At 32.8% G+C, this 13,034-nt stretch overlaps 1 protein-coding gene across 3 annotated transcripts; it reads right to left on the minus strand.

Annotated features, from left to right (window-relative positions):
* Positions 1 to 353: 353 nt before the first annotated feature.
* Positions 354 to 10,792, minus strand: LOC111600159 (dynein heavy chain 2, axonemal-like). 3 transcript variants are annotated; one of them, XM_030224291.1, is made up of 5 exons: positions 10,654 to 10,792; positions 9,890 to 10,600; positions 8,339 to 9,836; positions 1,566 to 1,917; positions 354 to 665 (listed from the first exon to the last, which is right to left on the minus strand). In XM_030224291.1, exons 1-5 carry the CDS (start codon positions 10,733 to 10,735, stop codon positions 495 to 497), a joined length of 2,814 nt encoding a protein of 937 aa, XP_030080151.1. In that variant the 5' UTR covers positions 10,736 to 10,792; the 3' UTR covers positions 354 to 494. The 3 variants fall into 3 exon arrangements, with proteins under 3 accessions (XP_030080151.1, XP_030080152.1, XP_030080150.1); XM_030224292.1 differs by lacking the exons at positions 354 to 665; positions 1,566 to 1,917 and adding an exon at positions 6,775 to 7,086 and having other exon boundaries at positions 7,987 to 9,836; positions 9,890 to 10,579; XM_030224290.1 differs by lacking the exons at positions 354 to 665; positions 1,566 to 1,917 and adding an exon at positions 6,775 to 7,086 and having other exon boundaries at positions 7,987 to 9,836.
* Positions 10,793 to 13,034: the final 2,242 nt, after the last annotated feature.

Raw genomic sequence — 13,034 nt, forward strand, 5'->3', positions numbered from 1 at the left:
ACTCTGAATCAATACGATTCTTGCAAGCTAGATAAAATATTAAATATTACCCGAGCTAGAGTCATGCCAACTTCAAAATCTATATTTTCGGATTACAGTCAAAGTATACAGAAATATTCGGACGCATATAGCCCCAACCACTAATAATTCGAACAGCATTTTTTATGTTTTTTACTAAAGATAACAAATACCAATGCATTTTGTCTTAAAGAGAATTTTATTCTCTTAACGACAACGGTAGATAAGAAAAAAATTACCACTATAAATTCGAACGCTGCGTAAAATGATTTACTATCATACTTAAAACAATAATTTAATAAGCATTAGAATTGTGTAACGTCCCCTTTGGCCTGTATTACGCATTTAACCCTTTTTCGTATTGAGTCCCACATCTCTTGCAACTTGGTTTTCAAGTCAGAAATGCTCCTTTGTGGCTCATTTGGAAGTTTGCTTCTTATTAGCCAATCAAAAACCTCCATTTGATTATATTCTAGTCAATTCTTGGTTCGTTCGTCTGCGCCGTCCGAGATATAATTTATTAACTGCATTTCAATCATGTTTTTATTCGATAACAATCGATAACGTTCACACATACAATACGATAACGTAGACGTAATTGTCGACACTGCAGGTGTCAATAATGTAGATTTCAATAATAAAGGTATCTATAATAAAGATGTCAATAATGAAGATGTCAATATTGAATATGACGATAATGAAGATGCCGATGTTGAAGTCGATACTGTAGATGTCGATACTTGAGATGTTGAGATGTAAATGTAATTTTCAATAATGTAGATGTCCGAAACAATAGGAGGCACTCACAGCAAAATTGAACCGAATTGAGAAACTTAGAAAAAAGATTCAGAATATGAAAACGATATGACAAAGTTTCTAGTAAATCAGTACAGTAAGTTTGTCGATAAATTTTTTTGTTTGCATATCTTTAAACTTCGTCTGTTTTTTGTTTGGAAGGTTTTCAATGAGTTTTGAAAGATATTTTTTCTAGAAAATTGATTATCTATGAACTTATATTATGAGCATATATTGGTTACATAAGTTTGTATTGAAGTTGAAGTTGCGGTTATATTCAAAATTTTTTCTTAAAGATTAATGTTACAACTTAATTTTTTGACTGCTTACGATCTAAAAAGGATTGATCTTTATTGGTAAAGGAGTTAGAAATAATATATTTATAATATGATTTTTCGGTTTCGTCTCGCAAACCACAAATTAATACAATATATCATATAGTTGTCAAACTATCAAGAATAGAAGCGAGAGTAGTAGGCAAGGATATAAAGATATTCGATAAGCTTTGGGATCTTTGGGATATTTATACTTGAGTCTACACGAATACGTAATCCTACTTGGATTAGATTATACAAATTTAAAATCTATAAAATCAATAGCTACGAAACGGCATTCATACTGACACAAAAATCAGATAAAACGAACATTGCACAAAACCAATATTACTTTTCCCTTCTTATATAAAAATTTAACTCGATATTGTTTTGTATAAAAATATAATTAATATTTGTTCATTCAGCTTCAATACTTACATCCTCAATAACCGGTTGGAACTTCATAAAAACAGCAAATAGTAGATCCGTTATTGTGTTATAGAATCCTCGTAGTACATTACTTACGCGTCTGATGTAATTAGAAAGATGACTCTCAAAAATTGATATGGCAACTGCCCCTGTGAACGTGAATTTTAACATTGGTGTATTACAAATCTTTTCACAGGTTCGAGCTATATTTTTATTGGCCCGTTTATACATATCCATTGTTTCCTGTAGTTTAGTTGTATGTTTAGCACAATCTGCAATATACGCATCACTTAAGTCTCCACCATAGCTCAATTTAAAAACTCCAGGAGCAATCTTTCGGTCACAAGCCTGTATAAGAGATCTGAAGAACTTTCTCTCCTGTTCAGATAACGTGGTTTGGTTGATGATCTGTGCTCGCATTGACATGGAATGAAGTCAGTAGGGCTCATTTGACCCAATGCCAGATTTGAGCTGGAGGAGTTTCAGCAAATAGTCTCTACAAACGACTTCTCTCACAGCTGTTGTTCTGGGATTTACAAATTCGAGTTAAATGTATTTGAATTTTATTATTTTTCAGCTAAGTATACGCTATCAGATACTGTGATCTCATCTGCAAGTTTCGCCGGTTGGTACGAATGGAGCCTAATATTCCAAAATCTGACATTATATCTGTGGCGTACCTTCGTTTGTCTTCTCAGTTTTATCTGAGCCACAGCCAATGAAGTTTTTGCACTTCTTTCGATGCTGTCGTAAACTGCTTTTCGCTTCATACTACGTACAGTTAAGTGATGATATCGTCTGTTCAAAGCAGCTTCGCAGACTTGCTACAACCGGAGTTTCGTGTAATCGTGATTTTCTTCCCATCTTGGTCACTATTTATCATTAGAAATTTGTTTATCACATCCTAGAGAGAATAGGGACGTATATATGGCCCGGTACTGAATCAATCAGAGCGGAGATGCTATTAAAAAATATAAGAATTGCATCGAAGTCAACCAAACTCTCAAAAATACCAATAAAATGTATATTTTTTAAGTATTCGCCGCTGAGTCTTCGCAATATTGATAATGGTAGAATTGGCGTAACTTCCCTTTTTGTTTGGCTATAGTTACTTCGATTTATTAGGAGTGCCTTGACCCACACAACTCTTCTGGCGTTGACCGAGGCACCAAATCCGAATTAATATCATCTAACCCTTGTGTTTCAAATGCACTTTCTATGTATTGATTTAATATTTCCAATCGATACTTAATTTCGAATCTTTCAAAGACATTATTGGGCAATGTCATTTGTCAAGTCTTTATACGCATTCAACAGGCCTTCAGTTCTTTAATAACGTGCCAGTCATGATTGTTGTAATTAAAGTTCAATCGAACCATTTGCATTATTACCTACTGTTCAACGGCAAGCTCATGAACCATACAACAATTTTAACTAATGCTTGTTAGATCGTCAATATCTATATATTATGTTTAAGCTGTTCACGAACGAATTTGACACCTCTTATCTATTTAGCAGAAACACCACAACCACACAGTATGAATAACTGTATGAACGGTGTGGAGAAATGCACACTTGTACATGCACACTAGCGTGAGAAACGATATTCGTTCAGAAACAAGAACGTACCAGCGCTCGAGAGCACAAATAGCAAATGTGCAGACAAATATTACAACAGCGCACAAGCTAAGCTGGTGACTGCTGCACATATATACATACACGCAGATTACAGGTTGTTAGGTCGAGCGCAAAAACTTGACTTTTTATTTTGAATAATTACGAGTATTTCTCATCATCATTCTCTTTTCCGAGGAAATAACAATTCAATTTTTTATTGCTCTAGCTAGGGTATTCCTTAATCGATATTAGACTCAACTTTTTTTTAATTCCCATGAGTCAATGCTATCAATCGACATTCAACAGATTTATTTCCCGATGTAGTGAAACTCCTTATCATAATAGTAGAAATCAGATCTGTCTTGAAATATTGAGGGTTTTTAATTTTTACTGATTGTACTAGAGTATTTTTCATCCGATTTAATAGTATTATGGAAGCGTATTGATTCGCGATATTGAATTGTATTCACTGATTACCCGTGGCTTCAGGCCTTTTTAACTTATTTATTTCATTTCGAAGAAGAATTCAGGAACTTTAAATTACTCTAGCTCGGCTAAGATTTACCCGATGTTGGAATTCAAAAAAAAACTTTTTGATTCATAAGAAACTATACAAAAGTTTTATTATTAAAATGTTGCCAACAATATAAGTAGTGTAACAACTTATCATAAAAACAAAAATTAAATTTTACGGACGTGAAGTACTTTTCATCCGATATTTGGATATTTGGAGTATGAAGTTTGCACGACTCTAGCTCGGGTAATCTTTAACTGATTTGAGATTCAACTTTACTTTTACCTTTATAAAAACCAGTATTTTAATTGATAAATTTCATTCGTAATTAAATTGGCGATTAACCAGACTATTTCTGAAATTTGGTTTACTATAACTAAAGTCTTGCTGATTTCTAGGAGTGCTAGCTTGCCAGAAATGTATCGATTCGGATTCAACTTTATTTTTTTCTATATCAGAACTAATACAAGGAATTTAAATTGAAAATTTTCATTTTTAATTAAATTGACAATTAACCTGAATATTTATTAAATTTGCTTTACTATAGCTAAAGTCTTGCTGATCCTTAGAAGTGCTGGCTTGCTAGAAATTTATCGATTCGGAGTATCGATTCCAATTTACTAATTTTTAATAAAATTTGGAGGCTCTAGCTATTAAGACGTAGAATTTATTAATTGCATTTCGATAATGTTTTTATTCGATACAAACAAAATTTCGAGTCTCTAGCTCTTATGGATGCTGAAATTAGCCAAACGTGTTTAATGACTTTTGTTTTACTTAATGGATGTTAATGATATTTTCAGCATATGATGTGTATTCTATTGGCTTGGTTAAGATGCAAACGACTTTACATAATAGCTATCTCCAACAGAACTTTAATTTAAATAATTTGGGGAAATTTTGAGCTGGTATTCAAAATCCAACAAAAATCAAAATTGCATAGAACATACAAAAACTATATAAAAAATTTGTTCGCCATACGGCGATAACGTGGACGTAATTGACGATACTGCAGATGTCGATAATGTAGATTTCAATAATATAGGTATCTTTAATAATGATGTCGATAATGAATATGTCGATAATGAAGATGCCGATAATGAAAATGTCGATATGGATAATGTGGATGTAGATTTCGAAAATGTTGATGTCGATAGAGTAGATGTCGATACTTGAGATGTAGATGTAATGTAAATGTCAATATTGTCAATAATGTCCATAATGCCGACGATGTCGATGTAGATTTCGATAATGTAGACATAATTGTCGATACTGCAGATGTCAATAATGAAGGTGTCCATAATGAATATGTCGGTAATGACGATGATGTCGATATCGATAATGTGTATGTAGATTTAAATAATGTAGAGGTCGATAATTGAGAAGTAGATGTAGTTGTCGATAATGTAGATGTGGATGTCCATAATGTCGATAATGCCGACGATGTATATGTAGATGTAGATGATGAAAATGTAGATTTCGGTAATGATGATGTCGATATTGTAGATGTAATTGGCTATAATGTTATATGTGGATGTCGATAATGTAGATGTCAATATCGATCATGTTGATGTAGATTTCGATAATGATGATGTCGGTATTATAGATGTAATAGGCTATAATGTTATAAGTAATTGTCTATAATATCGATGTCGATGTCGATAATGTAGATATCGATAATGTTTACAAGATCATAAATTGCCCCGCGAACAGAGCTGGAACATTGTCAGATTCGCAAATAAACTTCGTACGGAAGTGTGTGAAATTGAAAATGCATCTCAACAGGAGATTTTTCGTTCTGAAATCGAGGATTTTAGACGTTTCCTTAAAAAACACTATAATCGTCGCCTTGATGGTGAATGACAATCAGCCTGCGAACTTATTAAACTTACAACTTGCTTAATACGTCACGACTGATTAATCTCCTAATCGGAAGCTGCTATTTTCTTTAAATTACTCTGTTGGATCCGAATAAGCCGTAGATGGGTTTATGTATTGAAAATACTTGATTTTTCAACTACAACAATGACTATATCTCATACTCTTTTCAGAAAAATTGACTATAAAGACTCCATATAGATGGAATATAAAAAAAACAAGACCAGCAATTTGAAATGACCAGATGGGAAAGTCAATTTGACGGTACACTAAAGAGAAGTCGTCGAAATTCCAAACGCCAATTCGAAAAGTGCACTTCAAGTAGTAGCACTCAAGCATACGTACTGATATATATCCTGATAATGCAATCAAAAGCTAAATATTTTAAGCTTATTCTATATTATCTACGTAGTACAAATTGAACTTTATGCTGAATAACATGATATGATATGGAAAACAGTTTCTTCCGAACTTTCGTTTAACTCTGAATTAAGGAGTTCAACAATATTTGTAATTTTAGGCACCAGCGATTAAAAAGTTATGTTTTGATATTTCTTGTATATAATGTCGTGAGATTTCAGAACAATTCTCTAATTCTAGTACAAAAATTTCGTAATGACTCGCCTTTGAAAAGTGCACGTGTTGGCAGGACCTTATAAGTACTCATTCTGCGGCTGAACATAAATCGTTACTCCAAATACGCTTCCAAAAGGGTAACCATCTAAAATTCGAAGGAAACATAATCCAGTTATAGTTTTGCAATGTTATAAAAGAACTATACAAAGATCAATAGTTTTTTTGTCAAAGTTCAAGAGAATGTTTTGAGAAGTTTTGAAGACAGTGAAGTCATATCGATACTCTGAATCAATACGATTCTTGCAAGCTAGATAAAATATTAAATATTACCCGAGCTAGAGTCATGCCAACTTCAAAATCTATATTTTCGGATTACAGTCAAAGTATACAGAAATATTCGGACGCATATAGCCCCAACCACTAATAATTCGAACAGCATTTTTTATGTTTTTTACTAAAGATAACAAATACCAATGCATTTTGTCTTAAAGAGAATTTTATTCTCTTAACGACAACGGTAGATAAGAAAAAAATTACCACTATAAATTCGAACGCTGCGTAAAATGATTTACTATCATACTTAAAACAATAATTTAATAAGCATTAGAATTGTGTAACGTCCCCTTTGGCCTGTATTACGCATTTAACCCTTTTTCGTATTGAGTCCCACATCTCTTGCAACTTGGTTTTCAAGTCAGAAATGCTCCTTTGTGGCTCATTTGGAAGTTTGCTTCTTATTAGCCAATCAAAAACCTCCATTTGATTATATTCTAGTCAATTCTTGGTTCGTTCGTCTGCGCCGTCCGAGATATAATTTATTAACTGCATTTCAATCATGTTTTTATTCGATAACAATCGATAACGTTCACACATACAATACGATAACGTAGACGTAATTGTCGACACTGCAGGTGTCAATAATGTAGATTTCAATAATAAAGGTATCTATAATAAAGATGTCAATAATGAAGATGTCAATATTGAATATGACGATAATGAAGATGCCGATGTTGAAGTCGATACTGTAGATGTCGATACTTGAGATGTTGAGATGTAAATGTAATTTTCAATAATGTAGATGTCCGAAACAATAGGAGGCACTCACAGCAAAATTGAACCGAATTGAGAAACTTAGAAAAAAGATTCAGAATATGAAAACGATATGACAAAGTTTCTAGTAAATCAGTACAGTAAGTTTGTCGATAAATTTTTTTGTTTGCATATCTTTAAACTTCGTCTGTTTTTTGTTTGGAAGGTTTTCAATGAGTTTTGAAAGATATTTTTTCTAGAAAATTGATTATCTATGAACTTATATTATGAGCATATATTGGTTACATAAGTTTGTATTGAAGTTGAAGTTGCGGTTATATTCAAAATTTTTTCTTAAAGATTAATGTTACAACTTAATTTTTTGACTGCTTACGATCTAAAAAGGATTGATCTTTATTGGTAAAGGAGTTAGAAATAATATATTTATAATATGATTTTTCGGTTTCGTCTCGCAAACCACAAATTAATACAATATATCATATAGTTGTCAAACTATCAAGAATAGAAGCGAGAGTAGTAGGCAAGGATATAAAGATATTCGATAAGCTTTGGGATCTTTGGGATATTTATACTTGAGTCTACACGAATACGTAATCCTACTTGGATTAGATTATACAAATTTAAAATCTATAAAATCAATAGCTACGAAACGGCATTCATACTGACACAAAAATCAGATAAAACGAACATTGCACAAAACCAATATTACTTTTCCCTTCTTATATAAAAATTTAACTCGATATTGTTTTGTATAAAAATATAATTAATATTTGTTCATTCAGCTTCAATACTTACATCCTCAATAACCGGTTGGAACTTCATAAAAACAGCAAATAGTAGATCCGTTATTGTGTTATAGAATCCTCGTAGTACATTACTTACGCGTCTGATGTAATTAGAAAGATGACTCTCAAAAATTGATATGGCAACTGCCCCTGTGAACGTGAATTTTAACATTGGTGTATTACAAATCTTTTCACAGGTTCGAGCTATATTTTTATTGGCCCGTTTATACATATCCATTGTTTCCTGTAGTTTAGTTGTATGTTTAGCACAATCTGCAATATACGCATCACTTAAGTCTCCACCATAGCTCAATTTAAAAACTCCAGGAGCAATCTTTCGGTCACAAGCCTGTATAAGAGATCTGAAGAACTTTCTCTCCTGTTCAGATAACGCCGCTAAAATATGATTATAATTTAAACAGACTTGTAATACACTGTTATAGACAAATCGAAGAGTATCTTGTTTCTCGAAAATCTTTCGTACTGGGCCTAACACCGAAAATCCAAGACGGGAAAAATGTTGTGCTTGGTCACAAATACTTAAAATGCTTGGATCTATATTACACTCTAGAAGGCCTTTCTTTTTCTTACTACGAGCAAGCAAAAATCGATCCAGCTTTTGATTTAAGGATGGGCTACAACAATTTTTTTGCCATTCATCATAGGATTTTCTCATTTCCTTATCAAACTCTTTTCTTAAGTTTTCAAACTTATTGAGTACGATTAAAGCTTCGGATACATTTGGTAACCATTCAGACGAATTTAATCGATTTCGAAGCCAAGCAAGTCTCTCAATATTGATGCGATAGCCAATAGCCCTTGAAGCATAGTACGGCACCCACGTCTCATGTAATTTGCTGCGATCCATTAAGCTATGTGAAGTTGAGTCCATTTCATTACAAAATAGTAGCCATACCTCTGTAACTTGACGCAAATACGATTTTCTTATTGAGCTGCGGTATGAATAGAAAAGCATCACATTTAGAGATTCGATAGCCTCTTCAACGTTGCATACATGTAGAAAGACATTTGACATAAGTCGTTGCACAGTCTCATCCATGCTTCGAACTGTTCGCCGATATTTAAGAACCTCTTCATACCAATCATTTTTATGCACATTAAGTATTAACTCTTTCGAATCGGTATTTAATGCTGTTAAGGTAGATAAAAACTGGCTTTCAACTAGCTCGGTTGTTTTTTCAAACTCAGGCCCAGTAGTACCTCCAAATTGTGGCTTAGGAATGCTCTCAGCTTCATCCAAACGTCCGAAAACAATCATAGACTCGCATATATCAATGACATCATTTAATCGCTCCATAAAAGCATCAACGTGATTGAAAATCATTGCATTATCTAAATTCCAACCTAAGCTACTATCAAATTTAATATTTTCTTTTGCCATAAAACTATATATTCCTTTATAGGTAAGGCAGCAGTTTAAAGATAAGTTACAAACTTTTATTCCGAATCGAGAACTGCCAGAAAGTATCTTATCCAAGTTAATCATTTCAGTGCAGAACCGAATAATTCTGTTACTTAAATCCCGAAAAAGTCCTGTTATCAAGTCACGTCTATTGTAATGCTCCGAATTTACCCAAATAAAATGTATAAGGTTAATTATCTTTGGTAATAATTGAGATAATACTACAGGGCTGTCAGTAAGATTAATTTCAGCACACGGATCCATAAGTAGGTGTAGATATTTTATATTTGACATAGCCCTTTCCATTTCGTAGCTTGACTCATAAATAAGTTCATCAATTTGTTTAATGTATACAGAGTGAGAATTGCGCAAAATTTTAATGATACTCTGTACATCGACTTGTTCCAACTGGGTATTCAAAGCCTGTAAGACTTCAACTATACCAACCAGAAATTAATACGTCAAATCTTGGTACTAGCAACATACTTACATCGGTAAAGCCAGAATTCATATTCGTCTTCTAACACAACGAAATCATTAGGAACGTTTAATGTCTTATCATTTAAGAGCGTTCGAATTTGTGTTGCCCAAAACACTGAAATGGATTCAAGATTTTTAACAAACTCGGGATCATATGAAATGTTTTCCCTTGGAATTTGTTTAACAATATACGGAACATACAACACAGTCATCCCCGACATTTTAAAATGCATTCCTGTTAAGTAAACTAGAAATTTGTCCAAAGCTTTGCAAAATCGCTGCTTAATATTGTCATCCCATTCTGAATGATTTCGAAATACAGGTGCATACGCTAACTCCAAAACTCGAAGAAGGCAGCCATCAACATCGTTGTGAATGGTTCCAAAATTAACAAAATCGTGAAACGAATCACTGGTAAAGATTTGATTAGGTGATCGAACAAAGTAACTTATATCAAGAATTGGAGCAACTGGAAATCCCAGACAGGCGGTTATAATATTGGAATCGTAAAACACTGTAAGCATTGGCTTACTAGGCTTTAATAACCACATTCTTATTATGTTAAGGGTGTCCTCACTCCAATCACTGTGATCAAGTGAATATAAAATAGTCATTCGTTGCACCATTTCTACTAAATTTTCCAATTCATCTTCCGCGTAAACGGTGGACGATAAATATGTTCGTATTGATTCATTTGACTCTAGATTTTTAATTCCATGACCTAATAATAGAGATCCCAATCTATAAAGTATTTTTAATGGAAAAAATACTTACCTTCATTATGATAATTGTCAAAGTCATCAAATTGAGGTTCGTTTTCTTCAGTTGCACCAGAAGAGGCCATTCCACTATACATGTTTCTCGATTTGATTTAATGTAAATCATTTAGAACTTAGTTTCTCAAGATTTGAAATACAAGTTGAAAGCTAAATTAGCCTACTTTGAGAATGGAAAATATTTACAAATTTTGGGTATATTAGAAATACTATTATTTAAAGTGGTACAGGTTCGAAATTTGATTATTTAGTGTTTTGTGCAAATTGTGTTCAATTTTTAAGCAATTGGTGCTATAAACTGAAATATTAAAAATATACTTATGTGAATAACACAATTTATATCTCGAACGTTTTAAAGCCCTCAAATTCTGTATTTAGTTTTATGTTATTTTATGCAATTTTGATTTTTGTTAGATTATGGATACCGGCTCCAAATATCCCAAAATTCTTAAAATTTAAGATTAGCTGGAAATAGGGCCATTATGTGAATGCGATTGCATCTCAACCAACCCAATAGGATATGTAGATTATATGCTGAAAATTTCATTAAAATCCATAAAGTAAAACAGAATTTATTAAGAAAAACGATTGTCAAATTGGTCCGTCTGTCCGTATGTGTGAACCCGTCGATCTCAGCATCCATATGAGCTAGAAACTATACATTTTTTTGTATCGAAATGCAGTTAATAAATTATATCTCGTACGTCTTAATAGCTAGAGCCTCCAAATTTTGTTAAAAATTAGTGAATTGAAATCGATACTCCGAATCGATACCTTTCTAGCAAGCTAGCAGTTCTAGAGATCAGCAAGACGTTAGTTATAGTAAAGGATTTAATAAATAGTCAGGTTAATTGTCAATTTAATTACAAATGCAATTTTTCAACTTAAATTCCTTGTATTAGTTCCGATAAAGAAGAAAATAAAGTTGAATCCGAATCGATACATTTCTAGCAAGTTAGCACTCCGAGAAATCAGCAAGACTTTAGTTATAGTAAACCAAATTTCAGAAATAGTCTGGTTAATCGCCAATTTAATTACGAATGAAATTTATCAATTAAAATACTGGTTTTTATAAAGGTAAAAGTAAAGTTGAATCTCAAATCAGTTAAAGATTACCCGAGCTAGAGTCGTGCAAACTTCATACTCCAAATATCCAAATATCGGATGAAAAGTACTTCACGTCCGTAAAATTTAATTTTTGTTTTTATGATAAGTTGTTACACTACTTATATTGTTGGCAACATTTTAATAATAAAACTTTTGTATAGTTTCTTATGAATCAAAAAGTTTTTTTTTGAATTCCAACATCGGGTAAATCTTAGCCGAGCTAGAGTAATTTAAAGTTCCTGAATTCTTCTTCGAAATGAAATAAATAAGTTAAAAAGGCCTGAAGCCACGGGTAATCAGTGAATACAATTCAATATCGCGAATCAATACGCTTCCATAATACTATTAAATCTGATGAAAAATACTCCAGTACAATCAGTAAAAATTAAAAACCCTCAATATTTCAAGACAGATCTGATTTCTACTATTATGATAAGGAGTTTCACTACATCGGGAAATAAATCTGTTGAATGTCGATTGATAGCATTGACTCATGGGAATTAAAAAAAAGTTGAGTCTAATATCGATTAAGGAATACCCTAGCTAGAGCAATAAAAAATTGAATTGTTATTTCCTCGGAAAAGAGAATGATGATGAGAAATACTCGTAATTATTCAAAATAAAAAGTCAAGTTTTTGCGCTCGACCTAACAACCTGTAATCTGCGTGTATGTATATATGTGCAGCAGTCACCAGCTTAGCTTGTGCGCTGTTGTAATATTTGTCTGCACATTTGCTATTTGTGCTCTCGAGCGCTGGTACGTTCTTGTTTCTGAACGAATATCGTTTCTCACGCTAGTGTGCATGTACAAGTGTGCATTTCTCCACACCGTTCATACAGTTATTCATACTGTGTGGTTGTGGTGTTTCTGCTAAATAGATAAGAGGTGTCAAATTCGTTCGTGAACAGCTTAAACATAATATATAGATATTGACGATCTAACAAGCATTAGTTAAAATTGTTGTATGGTTCATGAGCTTGCCGTTGAACAGTAGGTAATAATGCAAATGGTTCGATTGAACTTTAATTACAACAATCATGACTGGCACGTTATTAAAGAACTGAAGGCCTGTTGAATGCGTATAAGACTTGACAAATGACATTGCCCAATAATGTCTTTGAAAGATTCGAAATTAAGTATCGATTGGAATATTAAATCAATACATAGAAAGTGCATTTGAAACACAAGGGTTAGATGATATTAATTCGGATTTGGTGCCTCGGTCAACGCCAGAAGAGTTGTGTGGGTCAAGGCACTCCTAATAAATCGAA

This window comes from Drosophila hydei, unplaced genomic scaffold, assembly GCF_003285905.1.
Source record: "Drosophila hydei strain 15085-1641.00,03,60 unplaced genomic scaffold, DhydRS2 tig00000463-arrow-arrow-pilon, whole genome shotgun sequence".
NCBI lineage: Eukaryota > Metazoa > Arthropoda > Insecta > Diptera > Drosophilidae > Drosophila > Drosophila hydei.